Source organism: Gymnogyps californianus, chromosome 3 (assembly GCF_018139145.2).
Source record: "Gymnogyps californianus isolate 813 chromosome 3, ASM1813914v2, whole genome shotgun sequence".
Classification (NCBI taxonomy): Eukaryota; Metazoa; Chordata; class Aves; order Accipitriformes; family Cathartidae; genus Gymnogyps; species Gymnogyps californianus.
Window position 1 is genome coordinate 89,156,637 of NC_059473.1, and position 15,055 is coordinate 89,171,691.

A 15,055-nucleotide genomic window follows, 5' to 3' on the forward strand; every position below is an offset into this window, starting at 1 on the left:
ACATCTTAAAAATGCTTCTGTAATTGCAATCTTCCAATTTGTTCCTTTGCGTACTCCAGATCATGACTTGGCCACCTGCTGGCTTATAACTAAACCACTGGAGGATGTCTTTATTCTTTGCATTTAAATTCAGTTTGCAATACATAAATTTAAGGCAATAGTACAAATTGTCTGACTTATCTTTTGCTTAAATATTTTGACAATGTGAAGATACAAAATGAGCTGAGTATTGACAATCATAATTTTTGGTGTCACAGCCGAGAATCTCAGTGACAGAAACTGCTGATAACAATACAGACTAGTTCAGAAAGTATCCAGACCTTCACAGTGAAGATGTACACTAGACATTAATAAAAAGTTGCATCACTAATCAAATACTTTGCCTAGCGTAAAGCTGAAAACTATCTTGCTTGTGGCAAGTAAAGCTACTCTAAATTTCTGCTGGGTGGAATCAGCAAACTCGAAAACAGTTTGTGTATTTTTTTTTTCTTCTGTAATATATGAGTTAAAAAGAAACCTTCTGTCTTCTTGAAAGTCAAGCCACTCTAAACTCCTGTCAGTATTACCAAGAAGAGTTCAGAGTCACTCTTAATGCCAGTAATGGAACATGAAGTATCTGTAGATCGCAACTGTATCTTTCCTCTGAAATTAACTGGCACTATGACCCCAATAACTGACTATGAAGTACAGAGGAAAAACTGTGCGTGTGCCTCTGCTAAGACATGCTTCTAGCTCCCCCAAATCACTCCATTAATGATGAATTCCTAGGAACGGAAGTTAACATTTCTGTGGTAAAGGAAACACGATTTCTAAATATTAGTAAAATTTGTCTGTACTTGAACAGTAGACTATAGTAATGCTAAAGAACACAGTGTTATATTATCTCTCTGTGCAACTCCAGCATTTATTCATTTGCTACTCATTACTGAATAGAGCTGAGAAGCAACAACCCGTTCTAACTATTGGAATATGAGAGTCTCACTTATGGGAACATTCAAAGTTTGCAGACCCCTAACTCTTATTGCTAGCAGTTAGTGACATAGGCTTTATATCTTTTTTGAAATGAAATCCCTCTCCGTATTCAAACACTGCATTTGAGAAAACATTTGAATCTTGAAATCCAAACGTCTCTATCTGCTCTGCAAAAATGAAGGAGATTTAACCAATATCGAAAGCCTGCAAATTCGAACACCTTTCTTCAATGGACACAGGCACCATTTGAACAGTTATTTTGGAAGAGATTTTCCATAGAAATGGTGACTTGAACTTTTGAGCATGTTTTTAACAAGATTCCCAAGCTTTCAGACTACCTAGGACTTTAAAAACTCTTGGTTGTTAGGTAAAAAAAAAAAAAGAAGTAGTAAAAAAGCTGCTGTTTCATACTGTCACAGACCACAATCCCTTGTCAGTATTCTGCTCCTGGCATAATAAATGAAAATGGTGCCGTATGTCTTTGCATGCAACACAACCCAATTATCACTTCATATGCACAAGTCTTCAATACTGACTGTACATACTGTTTTGTTCAGCTAATTAATAACACGCACTTACATCGTCTTCGGAAATTTGTTCTAACAGCAGCTCGAAGCAATTGCTACCAGTACCATTTCATTTAGACCCCACCCACTTAAACCACTTTACTCCAAAACTAAGTTCAGCCAATTTATGGTAATACATGTACGTCACATTTCTCAATACTCCACAGATCACTCCGTTAGGCTTCAATTACACAATAAAATTGTGGCAATATATCGTCCCTAGCGTAGCGCTGCGTTGTAACCAAGACCTTTAGGATACCTTAGATAACAGAAAGAACACCCTTCTGGGGACATATTTCAGATATCTTTGATAACAACAACAAGATCATAAAAAGATTCTGGAGAGATCTAGTGTACGTGCAGTTTTGGGATCCCTCCGTGCATCATTTTAAGCGTTAATGACAGGACCACACTGCAGACCGGGGAAGCATCAGTGGCTTCGGCTACCCAACCCCGACCTCCGGGCCCCGCGGATCCCCACCGGGCTCCCCCCAGACGGCACCCGCGTGGGAGCCGCTCCGGCCGCCCGCCCCCGCCGCCACCTCCGGGAAACGGGAGGCGAGGGGGGGGGGGGGAGGATGGGGGTGGCGGCCCGGGCCGCGCCTCGCCGCACACCTAACGGGCGGGCGGCGGCGTCCCCTTTAAGAGGCGCGGCGCGGCGCGGCGGGGGGCTTTGCCCCACGGTACCGGGCGGCCCGGCCAGACCCGGCCGCACCGCACCGCACCGCACCGCACCGCGCCGAGCGGGGGTCACCTGACTGCGCCGGGCCACCGACCTGCGGCGGCAACGGCAGCGCCGCGCCGGTCGGCTCCGCTCCGCTCCGCTCCGTCCCGCCCTCTGCACCGGGGTAGGGGGCGGCGCTGCTGCGGCAGTAGCGCGGGGATTAGGCTGCGGGAGGATTAAGCCGCCGGCTGGAAATAGCAGCGGCGGCTCCCGGGCGTGGACGCCCAGCGCATCCCCGGCGGCGGGAGGGGGCAGCCCGCCCCGCACCTGGGGCTACCGGGGCCGGGGGGGGGAGGGAGGGGGGGGCGGCTGCTGCTGCTGCTGCTGCTGCGCCGCGGGGCGCCTCGCCAGCGGGCAGCGCGGCGGGCCGGGCCGGGGAGCGGTCGCGGCGGGAGGCGGCGGTGCCCTCCCCGGAGCGGCGGCGGCAGCAGGAGGACGGGAGGGAAGGACGCACTGACAGGTCGGCCGCTGGCGCTCGCTTCATCCTCTTCTCCCCGCGCCGCGCCGCCCCGGGCTGCTGCATGGCGCTGGGCGCCGCCGCATCCAGCGGCGCCCCGTTTCCCGGCGCGGGGGGGGGGGTCCCTATCGGGGCCGGGGGGTGGCGGTGGGGGGAGGCACCGGGAGGGCATAACATGGCGCAACGGTGCCATCATCTCCCACCGGCGGGGCCGGGGCGCGGCGGCGGGGCCGGGGCGCGGCGGCTCCTCCGCGGGCCGGCTCGGCGGGCGGGCGCTGCCGGGGCAGGTGTGTGTGGGGGGGTTTCCTTTCCCCCCTGCCCGGAGGCTCGTACGTTATTTGCGTGCAGCCTCCTTCTGCTACCATCATTATTTCCCCTTCATCCTTTCCCTGCGGCATCTAAAATACCCTTCCCCCCCCCCCCCCCAGGCGGCTTCTAGTGAGGCAAAGGCTTACACAACGGGGCGGGGGGGGCTGCGCCTCGGGAGGGGCCGGGCTGCCTGAAGGACCATTGTGAGTGTGTGGCGTGGCCGTGTGTGTCCGTGCGTGTTCGTGTCTCTGCCGTGCCCCCCCCCGCCTCCCCTCGGCGATAAACCCGGAATTTCCCCTTCCCCTCCCGTGTTTTCCGCCTCTGCAGAGCAGGCAGCAGCAGGCACGCCAGTCGAAGATGTCGGGTCAGACGCTGACAGATCGCATCGCAGCTGCTCAGTACAGCGTTACGGGATCAGCCGTAGCCAGAGCCGTCTGCAAAGCCACCACGCATGAAGTGATGGGGCCCAAGAAAAAGCACCTGGACTGTGAGCATCCCATTTTGTATCCCCAGCGAAGACCGGGGGCCTGAGGAGGCTGTCCGCGGGGCTTTTTAGTGTGCCTTTGAGCTGTCTGGCTGTCGCACTTTCTGTAATCCAGCTTGCAAACTGTAAGGGTTATGAGAAATCTCCAGGAGAGGATGAGTTATTATTGCATTTCTTCTCTTATTGCATAATACTGCTCTTTCGGCCATTTTTTTTTTTTTTTTCCTCATGACCTCCTGCCTTTTATCCAGGGAGGCAGCGCAAAGCGTGCCTTGTGGAGCAGGGGCTCAGAAAGAGGGGAAGGAATTGGACACAGGGCAAAATGGACACATGCTTGTCACTGCCTACTTCGGTCAGGATTAAGCTAGGCAGAGACATAAATGCTATGCTAGGAGCCAACCAAGCACCGGTAGGAGTGTGGCCGTCTCCACAGCAGACTTCTGAAGAGGTTTAGATGGTGGTGTGCTTAAATGGCAAGGCACTTGGATAATGCTGTGCTGTAGATTGGGACAGCCTTTGGAGAGTTTAAGGGCTCTTGCTGAGGTCCCAAATATCTGACAGCGACTTCATGAGCTGTCCAGTAGTTTGCATCATGTTTTATTGAAGACGGCTGGTGGCTTTGACTCATAGATTTATGATCTATTCTGGACTGGCATTAGCTAGTTAATGCATGAAACAAGGTTGAAGTCAAAATGTTTCTTAAAAAACAGTGAGCTAGTGATGTTTTGTCTTGATAATTTTATTTCTTTTCAACCCACTCAACTGTCAGTCCCTGCTTGGAGACACCAAGGAGTAGAATGGTGGAAGAATTTAATTGCGTGATGTTAATTGGCCTTGTTTACCAGTAGTAACTCTGTCCAGCGTTGAACTCAGTAGATCAACAGCAGGTTTTAATGTCTGAAATTAAGTGTTTTTCCCTTTTTTTTTTGACATAGTAAGAAATACTTTCAAGTAAAGATCAGCAGGTTTTATACCAAGCAGTCTCTTGGCTGCTGGCTGTTACTAAGTAATGCTGGTGCAGGTGCATGTAAGTACAATTCTGATGATGCTGTATTTCTTAAAAGGAGGTAGTATTACTTCTGGAAAATAATTCCAAATTTCAGTTTTAATGATTTCATAAGTGGCAAACAGCATGCCAGTCTTCCAGTATATCTAAATACTCTTGTGTATATGTCTAAGAGATGCTAACGTAAGCAGCATTGATTGAAGACTGACTTGAGTCTAAACCATTGTTTAAATAGATGAGTGGTCTTGATATCATGTATTCTCTCTTGTTTTCTTGTATATTTTAAAAAATCATCTTGGTTATTGATGTCTCCTATGTTGCTGTTTGGTACCTGTCAACACTTCTTAATCTGTAGGTTATGTCTGGACTGTCCTACTGTATCTGTTACTAGAAGCTTTAGCTTAAAAAAAAAAGCATAGCTCGTATTTAAAAGCATGCTGTGTCTCTGTGTGTGTATGTGTGTATATATATACACACATATATATACATATAAATATATTTTTATATATACGTACCAAAAAAAAATTACTTTCTGGAATAGGCAGGATTAAAGTGAGGTAGAAATAATTTACCAGTGCTATATAAAGGTCTGGAAAGGGACTGTGTTTGGATATTGGTGCTAATATTACTACTTCTAGAAAATGAGCATCGGGGAGACTGAAGCTGGTAGCATTCCATGCAATTTCATACCCACCTGCATGTAAGACACACAAGAGGAAGAGAAATGATCATTTCCTGGGAAGATATATCCCTGTTCATTTTTCCTTCTGTTTTCCAAGCTGTATATAACAGTTGAGAGTTTAACTATCTGGTGTCATTAAAGACAGAATCTTGTCAGTGGGAGATATGCACATTCAAAATTGTGGACTACAAATTAAAATCAAGTTCATGTTTTAAAAGAAAAAATATTGCCAGGCTCTTAAACCTGAGGCATCTCCTCATAACTATGAATTGATAGGCAATTCCTTGAACTCTGACATATATCGTGTGAACAAGTGTTAAAATGGGCTTTATATATTGTAATGAGAGAGCAGATTACAGGCTCATCCTCTGAAAGAGCAATGCCCCCATGCATGCAGGAGGTACTGTTAGGTGGAGGTAGATCCGAGCCATGTGGCTGACTGCATTTCAAGTTGGATAAGTAGCATTTGAAGATGTGGAGAAGGGAATGAAAGGTAAAACTTGCCAATGCCTTAAGATAAGTTTTGACTAAAGGTGCGAAGGATTTAGATGATTAAAACTTCGGGTACCAGAGTGCGATGGCTAGGGCGATGCTTTATGAAGAGCTGCAATTCTAGTATTGATGTGGGGGTTCTGTGTCCTTAGGGAACTCTGTAATTTTATTTAGTGTCTCAGTGGCCAGGTGTCATGTCACACAACCTATCTTCCACTGCCCTGCTTAGCAACTGGGCTTTGTAAATTAAATGGAAAGATCAACTATTTAACATGAGATAAGTAGTCCTGTGAGGATGGGGACACAATGATGCCTGTCCTCATATGTTTTCTGCAGAAGATACTAGTTCCAGAGGCTTATAGAAAGATGATAGGTGACAAGGTGTGGGGTGGGTTTTTTGTTTGGTTGAGGTTTTTTTAGTGAGTACTACTTAGAGGGAATTTGCTCTGAGGAATAAAAAGCATGATTTGGGTATGAGTGCATGTGTGTGAGGAAGGGAGGAGAGAACAGAATGAAGGTATTCTGTGAACAAAAGCTGAGCTGCTAAGTGTTTACCTTTGTGTGGTTTTCTGTACTTACATAGCTTTCAAATACAGGCTTTAATATGGATGCTGCGTAGTGGCTGTCCTTTGGCATGGACTCTGGGTGCTGCACAGGCTTGTCATGTAAGGAAGGACTGACGTATGATTAGGTTGCTATCATATACTCATTAGTGAGATTTACCATTTTCTTGAATTCCAGCTCTCATACTAGTGAATTTCCAGCAACTGCTGGAAGTAGTGCCAGATGGCATTAAATGCATTTCCCAAGTCCCTGTGGGGAGAAAAGGAATGTAAATGTAGGATGCTCTGATGGTTTGGGGCAAGCCATTGCAGTTGGCATGTTAGAGCTCTGACCCTTTTGAACTTACCAAACAATTGTCATCTTAAAGTTGTCTTAAAGTCACCACAGTGATATGGATTCATCTCCCTCAGCAAACCATGTTGTGTTAAATAAGTTATGATTAGATACAGCAAATGAGGAAAGTATTCCCATGAAGTGGGGATTAGCAACTTGATTTTGATACAGTGAGAAGGGCCATTGCAGAGTGGGTGAATGAGATATGTGGGCTATGTTAAGGATCTATAAGCTGTGGTAATTCAACTGGGAGGGCAATCCTAGTGCACAGCATAGAAGTTTCATTCTCAGAATTGTTCTGAAAGATGTGTTAAAGCTTCACTGAGGGTTTAATTCTGTGGGGCAAGTAAAAGGCAGCTTCCAGCCTTGAATGGGGTGACTCTGATGGTATCAAGAGGGAGAAGCTTTTGGAAAAGGGAAATAACTTGACTTTCAAATGTTAGATGAGGAGAAAAATAGGTAGATCTGAACTCAGCTCCTTTTATAAAGGATCTTGGTCAGAAACGGACCATCAGGCTTTCATTTAGGGAAGTGAATTGGAAACCAGTGAGGTTGTTGCATCTGCAGTTGGTCCTAACAAGTTCCTGTTTCTGAAAATGATCAAAATGTTTGGGATTTTCCTTGACTTATTTTGTTGAGTAAATTGTTTTGCAGCAGGAGGAAGTTCTGGAGTGTGTATTCTAAAAAAGCCACGTGGTGCCTCCTTACTTCTTCAAAATAATTCTAAGGTAGAAGGCCCTTCTGGAGGCCTGATCAAGAGCTGGGAGATTTTCATGAAATGTGGAAACAAAACAGATGAAGATCAGGACTCGATTTTCTGTGGCTGTGGAAATGACCTGTGTCTCTGTAGTAACATCTTTCCATCCCAAGTCTAATTTTGCATATTTGTGTGTGGCTGGCAGACAAAGGCTCTAAAAGGAAATTTATAGTTTAATTCGTGCTGGTAACTGAGCTGTAGGGCTGGTGTCAGTATTTTGCTTATACAGACGCTTTTGTTCCTTCAGTGTTTTGCCTTTCTCCTGCAAACTGTGGGGATGACTTAACAAGTTTAAATCACTGTGGTCCCTAGTGTTGAAACAGAAATAGCTGTTGACCGAAAGGAATGGGTTAAACTTTCCTTCTAGGCTCAGTAAAGATAAAGTTGCTAGATCCCACAGGTTAGTCTTAGAAACCTCTATCTCATTCCTGAGGAATATGTCTGTCTTTTTTAGGAGAGGTTGGCGGTCAGTGAAGCTATTTTGAGTCACTAGACTTCAGTAACTGTTAAGGTTAACTTGGATGGATATTTCTCAAGTTGTTTGCTGTTGAAGTGATTTGGGGAGTGTTCCAAGTCTGTTGGCACTTGGGGCCCTTTCCTAGCAGGAGTAGCGCAGACATATGAGTACTGCATTGCTCTGCAGTCCAGGTGACACTTTGTCATTATGGCCGTGGACGTACATTCAAGAAGATTGCCAAGAACAGAGTCCTTGTACAAACTGGGCTTAATCCTTCACACTTTACTAATGAAACTACTTTTGCATGTCTCACTGTATCTTGTATTGCAGTAATTTGTCACTCAGTTTCCATGTATGAGAGAACTGACTTTTTGTTTAAAAGTTAGCGTTGAAGATCAGCTGTAATACAGTATCTTGGTTTTTGTTGTCACAGCTGGGGTGTGTTCTAAATTGTGAACTCCTCCTTGTCACCCCAATGAATCTCTTTCACACCTGAAAAGAAAAAAATCCAAGCAAGCAATTCTTTTCTTTAATTCATTAATGGATATGGGATTAGCACATTTATTTTTGTGTGTGTGTAAGGACTTGTCATCAGTCTCTATGTTGAATAGCTCTCTGTTTCTGTGGGCTTCTCCTATGTCCTTTCTCAAAACAGTATTGAAGACTCACTTCATTTGGAGTTGTGTAGATCTCTGAACAGGAGTAGAAATGTCTGTCACGGGTGAGGGAAGCTAATAAGAAGGCTTTATAGATTAGTTGATCTTGAATATTTCAATGGCATTAACTTTCAATTCCCGCCCTGCCCCCATACTGCTTTTAAGGCATGTGTAGTACCAAGAGAAGGCTGCCCTTTTAATTAAGCTAAGACTTAGCTAACTAATAATTTTTCAAAATATGTTTGAACCTGGGTAGAAGTTTGAATTAATGTTAAGATACAAAGGTTGAAACACGGGCAGGATCACTTGATCTTGTGCATCTGAACTGTTCTGTGTTTAAGTCTTCTTATGGTACAATGCCTAAGGAAAGGAAAGGGAGGATGAGGAAACAGAAGAGTGGGTAGACAGTGTAGTATTAAACTTTCTTTCATCCAAAGAGTGTAACTTGACAAAGCTAGATTGACTAGTCCTACCTTCCCTCCCCTTGGGTTTTCCTCAGCTGAAGGCATGTATTCTTAGTCTGTTTGCAATAGTCATCAAGATCCTTCTATTAAACATGCTTTGTCAAGGTCATGGATGACAAATTCTGGGACAAGTCAGGTCTTTCTGCTGTACTGACTTCCATTAGTAGACTTTGATAATGGAGTAGCTATGTCTTTCTTTGAGGCCCCTTGTTCATGAGATGGTCAGTATGACAGTGACCAGTCCATAGTTTTAATCACTTCTATTTAGTAGTTGAATATGTTTCATAATAGTCTCACAGTGTTACTCCCTCAGATCATGGGTGGCAGCAATTGAACATCTTTTAAACAAACAAAAATTCTGCAATTTGATTTCCTGTGGTTTGACTTGATCTGTGCCTCTGATTTCCCAGCCTGGCTCTTAAGCCCTCCATCTTCTGTGTGCGCCTTTACCTGGGCCTATCCCACTAGTGAGGAATTCTGTGAAGTCTCCAAGAAAGTGCTCTGTTGGTGTGGTTGGTCTCTGCTTGTGTGTCTCTGCCCCGTGAAGGATCCTCTGAAGGGCCTAAAAGTAGACGACAGTCAGGGTAACTCTGAAGGGCATAGAGCATTTTGGATGCTATTCATCTTCCCTGCTTTTTGCTGGATGGAGAAATTGTTAGCCAAAGAGGAGAATTTGCTGCCCTCTTAGTCCCCACTTCTGAAGAAATGGTAATATAGCAGAGGCATACCTGCTTCTAGTATTTTTCTGCCTGTGTTCAAGATATTTGAGACTACTTCACTCTTCCTGCCCTACTTACCTTCCCCCTGGTGCTGGATGTCCACGGCAAGGTGTTGGCTGCAGGGGTGACCTCTGTGAGAAGAGACCAGGGCATGCTCTGTGCCAGACACAGCCGGCTCCACAATGGACTCACTGCAGGACACAGCTGAGCCCATCCACCAAGCTTGTGGCACCTCCAGGAAAACATACTTAAGAAAGGGTAGAAAACACTGGACAGGCAGAGGAGGAGGGGAAGAGTGAGAAATGGCAGAGGGAACACCAAGGTCAGAGGTGGAGCAGGACGTACTCCATGGTGCTGGAGCACATATCCCCTGCAGCCTGTGGAAGAGACCCCTATTCTCAGAGGTCACAGCTGCAGCATCCCCCCCTGCTAGCAAAACCTTGCCACATGCACCCAATATACCCCCTGCCCCCAAAGAAAAGAAAGGGAGAGACCTTCCTCAGTCAGCTTTGGACATACGGTATTGCTGAAGGAGCTGGCTCCAGTGTTTCTGGGGGTGGGGAAAAATTGGGGGGGGGGATGACATTATATTCCTTCCTTCCCTTAGTCTTACTATAGTCTAAAGATGAGTCAGTGGTACCAAACAGTATCATTAAGTTAACATGCCCTGTTCCTTTTTGGAGCTTCTTTTCAAAGCACAGATCAGGATGCGGGTAAGGGTGGAAAAGCACAAGTTCTGGTGTGTGCCTAGGGGAAATACAGTAGTCTCACCAATGAGTGTCTGATGGAACTTGAATCTCCAAACTTCAACACATGATATGCAGATTAGGAACAATATTCTGCCTGGCTTGGAGAGAGGGGTTTCAAATACCATGAAAACTAAAAAGCAAGGATTAAAGCAAGCCGGGAAATCAGGGTCTTAATCTCAGCACAGGATGTCTAGTGTGCCGAAAGAACAGATCATCTAGCGCAGGGCTGAACCCTGAACTCAAACTAAATGGTATGATAGAAGAAGCCTTCCTAGTAGATTTGCAGGCAGTGATCTGTAGCAGAGGGTTTGCAGCAGTGCTTTTGTTCCCCTGAGTCAGCAGTACCAGCAAGATTGCAGTGTGAAGCTTCATTGGTAAGTTGATATTAGAGTATCCCACCCCATCAGACTCGGCGTGGTTGCTTGATTTTCCTACTGGCCAAAATTTTGCTTGGATGAGAGCTTGGTGGTTTAAATAAAACCTGAATAAACCACATGTTGGCAATTGCTAGAAGGCAATGGGAATACTTGGCAGAGGCTAGCTTGTCACTTTGCGGAGTATGGTTAAGTCTGCTTTTTCTGGAGTCTTGCAAACCACATGCTAGACCCTTAAAACTGTTTTTAATACTTTTTATCTTGCTATTTTGATCATGTTTACTGCTGCAGAGCTGCTTGAAAACACTGAAAATCAATACAAAGCAAGTTTTGCAAGGATGGGCTCAGAGGTACATTCAACAGTCATAGCTGGTAGCCAGTAAGCTGCTTGTGCTTATAAAAAATTATTCTCTTTAGGTTGTGAAACACATTTGCTGAAGCAGTTGAGAGTTGTAGTCCACTAGGAGAGGGAATATACCAGCAATCTGGCCTAGTGCCACAAATGGTATTGGACATCAGCCTTGAAATGTCACCGTGAATGTAGGTGGAATACTAGAACAGTGTTTTCTAGGCTGCTGGCAAATGGTAGCATCCACTGGGCGTCTGAGGTTTGCAGCTTAGTTGTAGGCACAGTATAGGAAATGGCTGTGCACTCTATTACCACCGACTTCTGGACAAACCGAGTCTAAATACCCTTCTGTTCCTCCTTCCTGCCCAGGATAATGTGATTGCATGCTTTGTTCTAGATTATATCTGTATCTTAACTTAGTTTAATGAAAGGGATTGGATGCTGAAAAGTCCTGGTGTCATGCTAATGTTGTGTATTTATGTAATCTGTACTCTGGCCATTTGAGCTGAGGCAGTGTGTCAGTTGGTTGCCTTTCCTAGAGTCTGTTTTTTCTAGCTATTGATAAAACTCAAATGTGTTATGATATTTCTTGTAGAGGAGATTATGCAAGTACATAGGCACAATCATGATTGAAGGCCACCAAGAAAGCACACCCTGCCTCTCATATGTACTGAGAACTGCAAGTTGCTGACAGAACGTGTCTGCAGCTTGGGTCTGACTCGTAGCAATCAACTCTTTTCTTGGTCGTAAGCCAATATGCAAAATTGCCACAGGTGGAAAGCAAGTTGGCAGGAACTCCTGTGTTGTAGTTGGGCCACAGAGTTGAGCCATGTGCTTTGCCAAGGTGGCTTTACTTTCTTCAAGAAGGAATGAAAAAAAAAAAAACAATGTTCTTTGCTAGTTGTTTCTAGGTATTTAGGAGACTAGGTTATGGCGGAGATGTGAAACACTGGTAAGGGTAGATTGGAGAGTTTGGTGTCCACTTGAGCTAAGATTGTTTTACCATATATTTAGAGGACCAAAGAACATGTCTTTTCAAGGAAGTGTCTTAAACTTTGCTGTCCTAAGGAGGTGGGACAAAACTGTGGCTTGACTACTGTCAGTATAGTCGATCACTTCAAACTGACTCTTGGCTTGGCACGAGTGTGGATGACAGAATGGCAGCGGGTGCTTCCACACCAGATGGTCAGTGGTGAGCCTGCAGAGCCTGGCAGGCTCCTAGTGCCTCTGGCATCGTTTTGTAATATCTCTTAAGTCCCTCTGATAGTTTACAGAATGTTCTAAAATGGTCTTCCATAGAAGTGAGAGGAAGACATGACTGCTCAAAGCATGAATAAAACATGCTGACTTGTCGCCCACATTCTTAAAATGTATGCAAGTTTACAAGTTTGGAGGAAGGTCCTCAAAATAAGGCAGTGATTGGTTATCTTGCCAAAGTGCAGGACTGCACTAGCTAGAGCATACATCTTTACACATAATTGAAGAGCCCACATAGATGCACCTAAGTGGGAGTTCAAACTGTTTTTAAAAGGACTCTTCCTTTCACTTCTCGTTTCAGAGAGTGTAGGACTTGTATGAAAGGGGGAAGCCAGCTGGCCTGTATCCTGGCTCTGAAGGCTGCTGTTTCTCATTACGTAGAGGTCGAATATAGACGAAAGCTTTAACATATCATTGCATCAGTTCTTTAGCAGCCCTGGAGCTTTAAAACCTAACCTTTCCAACGGGGACTTGGGTTTGGATCTTGCTGCATGACTCTGGAATCCAAAGTACAGTTATTGTGCCTGTAGCTCTTAATCTAAGTTTTATAGCTTCGTCTAAACCTATTTATAGGAGAACATACATTCTGCTAAGGGGCAGCAAGCCAGAGGAAGTCAGCATATCTAGTGTACCAGTGTTTTGAAAACATGTATATTTTATCATGAGTGATGTTTCATTACTGGCATCTGAAACAGGATGCTATTTTCATATCTGAGCCTTGCCTGTGACTTTCTGATCTGATCTTTCATTCTAAGCCACGTAGAGTCTTTCTAGTTTTGCTAAACTCTACTTAAACTTCAAATTGCTTTGTTATTTGTGGATGGCAAGAGTATTAACAGGCAAAGTTTGCTATGTTTGGAATAGGTGAGTTTAAAGAACTTCCTCTTGTTTATCAGGAAGCTGGAAATTGCCTAGGCAGTATTATGAGAAGCTGCCTTTCAAAACTCACCTCCGTATCGTGCTTAGGAGTTTAATTGACACTTTTGGATGTTCCAGTCTAGAGATCTGACTCTGCACGAAGCTTTGCTGCCTGGATGTGAGCCTGTGTGGTGGATTCCAACTTCCCCAGTCATCAATAGCTTGATAGGAGACTTCCACTGCCAGTGGCAAACACATCTTCCAGAAGCATTGGTGACTTTGAACTGTTAGATAGCAACGTACTACTGTCAGGTTTTTTTTTAAGTGTTAGTAGTCCTAACTACATTTTCCATCTCTCAGGTGGATGTTCCATTGAATTTAACAGAATTTTTTTGCAACATCAATATATCTGCAGTATATGAAAGGCTGCAGGCTCATGTTGAAGAGTAAAGTCTACTGGTAGTTGATGTTAGTTTTTTCAAAATTTCTGAGACTTAAACGCATCTGTCTGTGTGGCAGAAGCCAAGGATTCTTGTTTAACTGATGTAGTACAGGGGAATGAACATAAAGGAATTTCACATTTGGTTTCTTTTTTTTTTTTTTTAGGAACGAGAGAGTAAAGTTCTGTCTAATTGTCAAGGACATCAGTCAGTTTGTAAAAAAACTGTTTTAAGGCACAGCATTCACATGAGGCAGCTGTCTGGCTTTAGGAACTCTTATGGTCTTTCTGTTGCTTTATAGATACATAGATACAAGACAAAATGGATTGAAATGTTTGCACCCATGTTATAAAGTACTTGCTATTAGTTGCAACTGCTTCAGTATGCCTCTAGGAGGTCATACTGTTGCACTGACAGTATGGACAGGTTTGCATTATGCTTGGTTTCTTTTTCCTACAGATATGTCCATGTTTTCAGCAGGACTGTCTGCATAGTTGTGGGCATTTCATTCCCAGTTAAGAATTTCAACCCATGCTAAGCTTCTGGTGGCTTGTCAACTTGACAGAGTGCATGGGCGCTCTGGCTTTGTTTGGTTATTTTTCAAGGCTGACCCTACTGAAGGTCGCGTCGTCGTGTGGTGTCCACTGACAAAATAGCTGGACTCTCAGAATAATCCTGCTGAGAGAGTAGGAAAAACATGGACCATGGTCTGGATATTGAAAGTTAGATGTGTCAGCTGCTGAGCCTGCCTGCTCAACTGACCCCTTTCTAGCATACAGGCTGTAGCTAATTAACATGTCACTGAAGTTGCTTGCATGTTGTCTCATCCCCACCCTATTTTTTTATGTATTCCCAATGTGTAATAACTAAGTAGTGCAGCTGTAACATCAGGCTGCTTCCAATATATTTTCAGTCTCATTCACATTTGTAGCGGATTACAAATTGCTGTTCTGGGCAGAGTTGATAGGCTAGTGACAGTTTCACTTCTACAAGTTTATTAAAAACAAATGGTTTTCTGAGGAAAGTAGATCATTTGAGGGTGGAAAGCACTAACCAGGGTTCATTCTTCTCAGAATAAAAATGACAGCAGCATGGCAACTCAAATAGCTCATGTACCATGCCTCAGTTGATTACCACTTTCTGCCAGATGTGGTTGGAGTGTAAGATCAGCCTAACATGTAAAGGCTGATTAGAAAACGCTCTAGTGCAGAGATTACAGTAAATGACCCCATGCTGCTGTGGCAAACATGAAATCCTTACTTTCCTAGTGTAGTTGTGCTGTTCTGGATAAAACCTGCAGTTGATCCTGTTACTGATATTCCAGTAAACAGCCAAGTGATAAGAGTTACGAATTGATATAACCACCAGGTAACGTTAGGAGTTGTT

The 15,055-nt window shown here is 44.5% G+C and overlaps 1 protein-coding gene across 1 annotated transcript in view; it reads left to right on the forward strand.

The window, feature by feature from the left end:
* The first annotated feature begins 2,332 nt into the window (after nt 1–2,332).
* The window catches only part of SNAP91 (synaptosome associated protein 91), a 72,168-nt gene continuing 59,445 nt past the window's right edge, over nt 2,333–15,055 (forward strand). The window contains exons 1-2 of the mRNA XM_050893245.1: nt 2,333–2,386; nt 3,356–3,515. Of these exons, the coding sequence (XP_050749202.1) occupies nt 3,386–3,515 (130 nt within the window). The 5' untranslated portion in view covers nt 2,333–2,386; nt 3,356–3,385. The remainder of the gene's footprint in view (nt 2,387–3,355; nt 3,516–15,055) is intronic.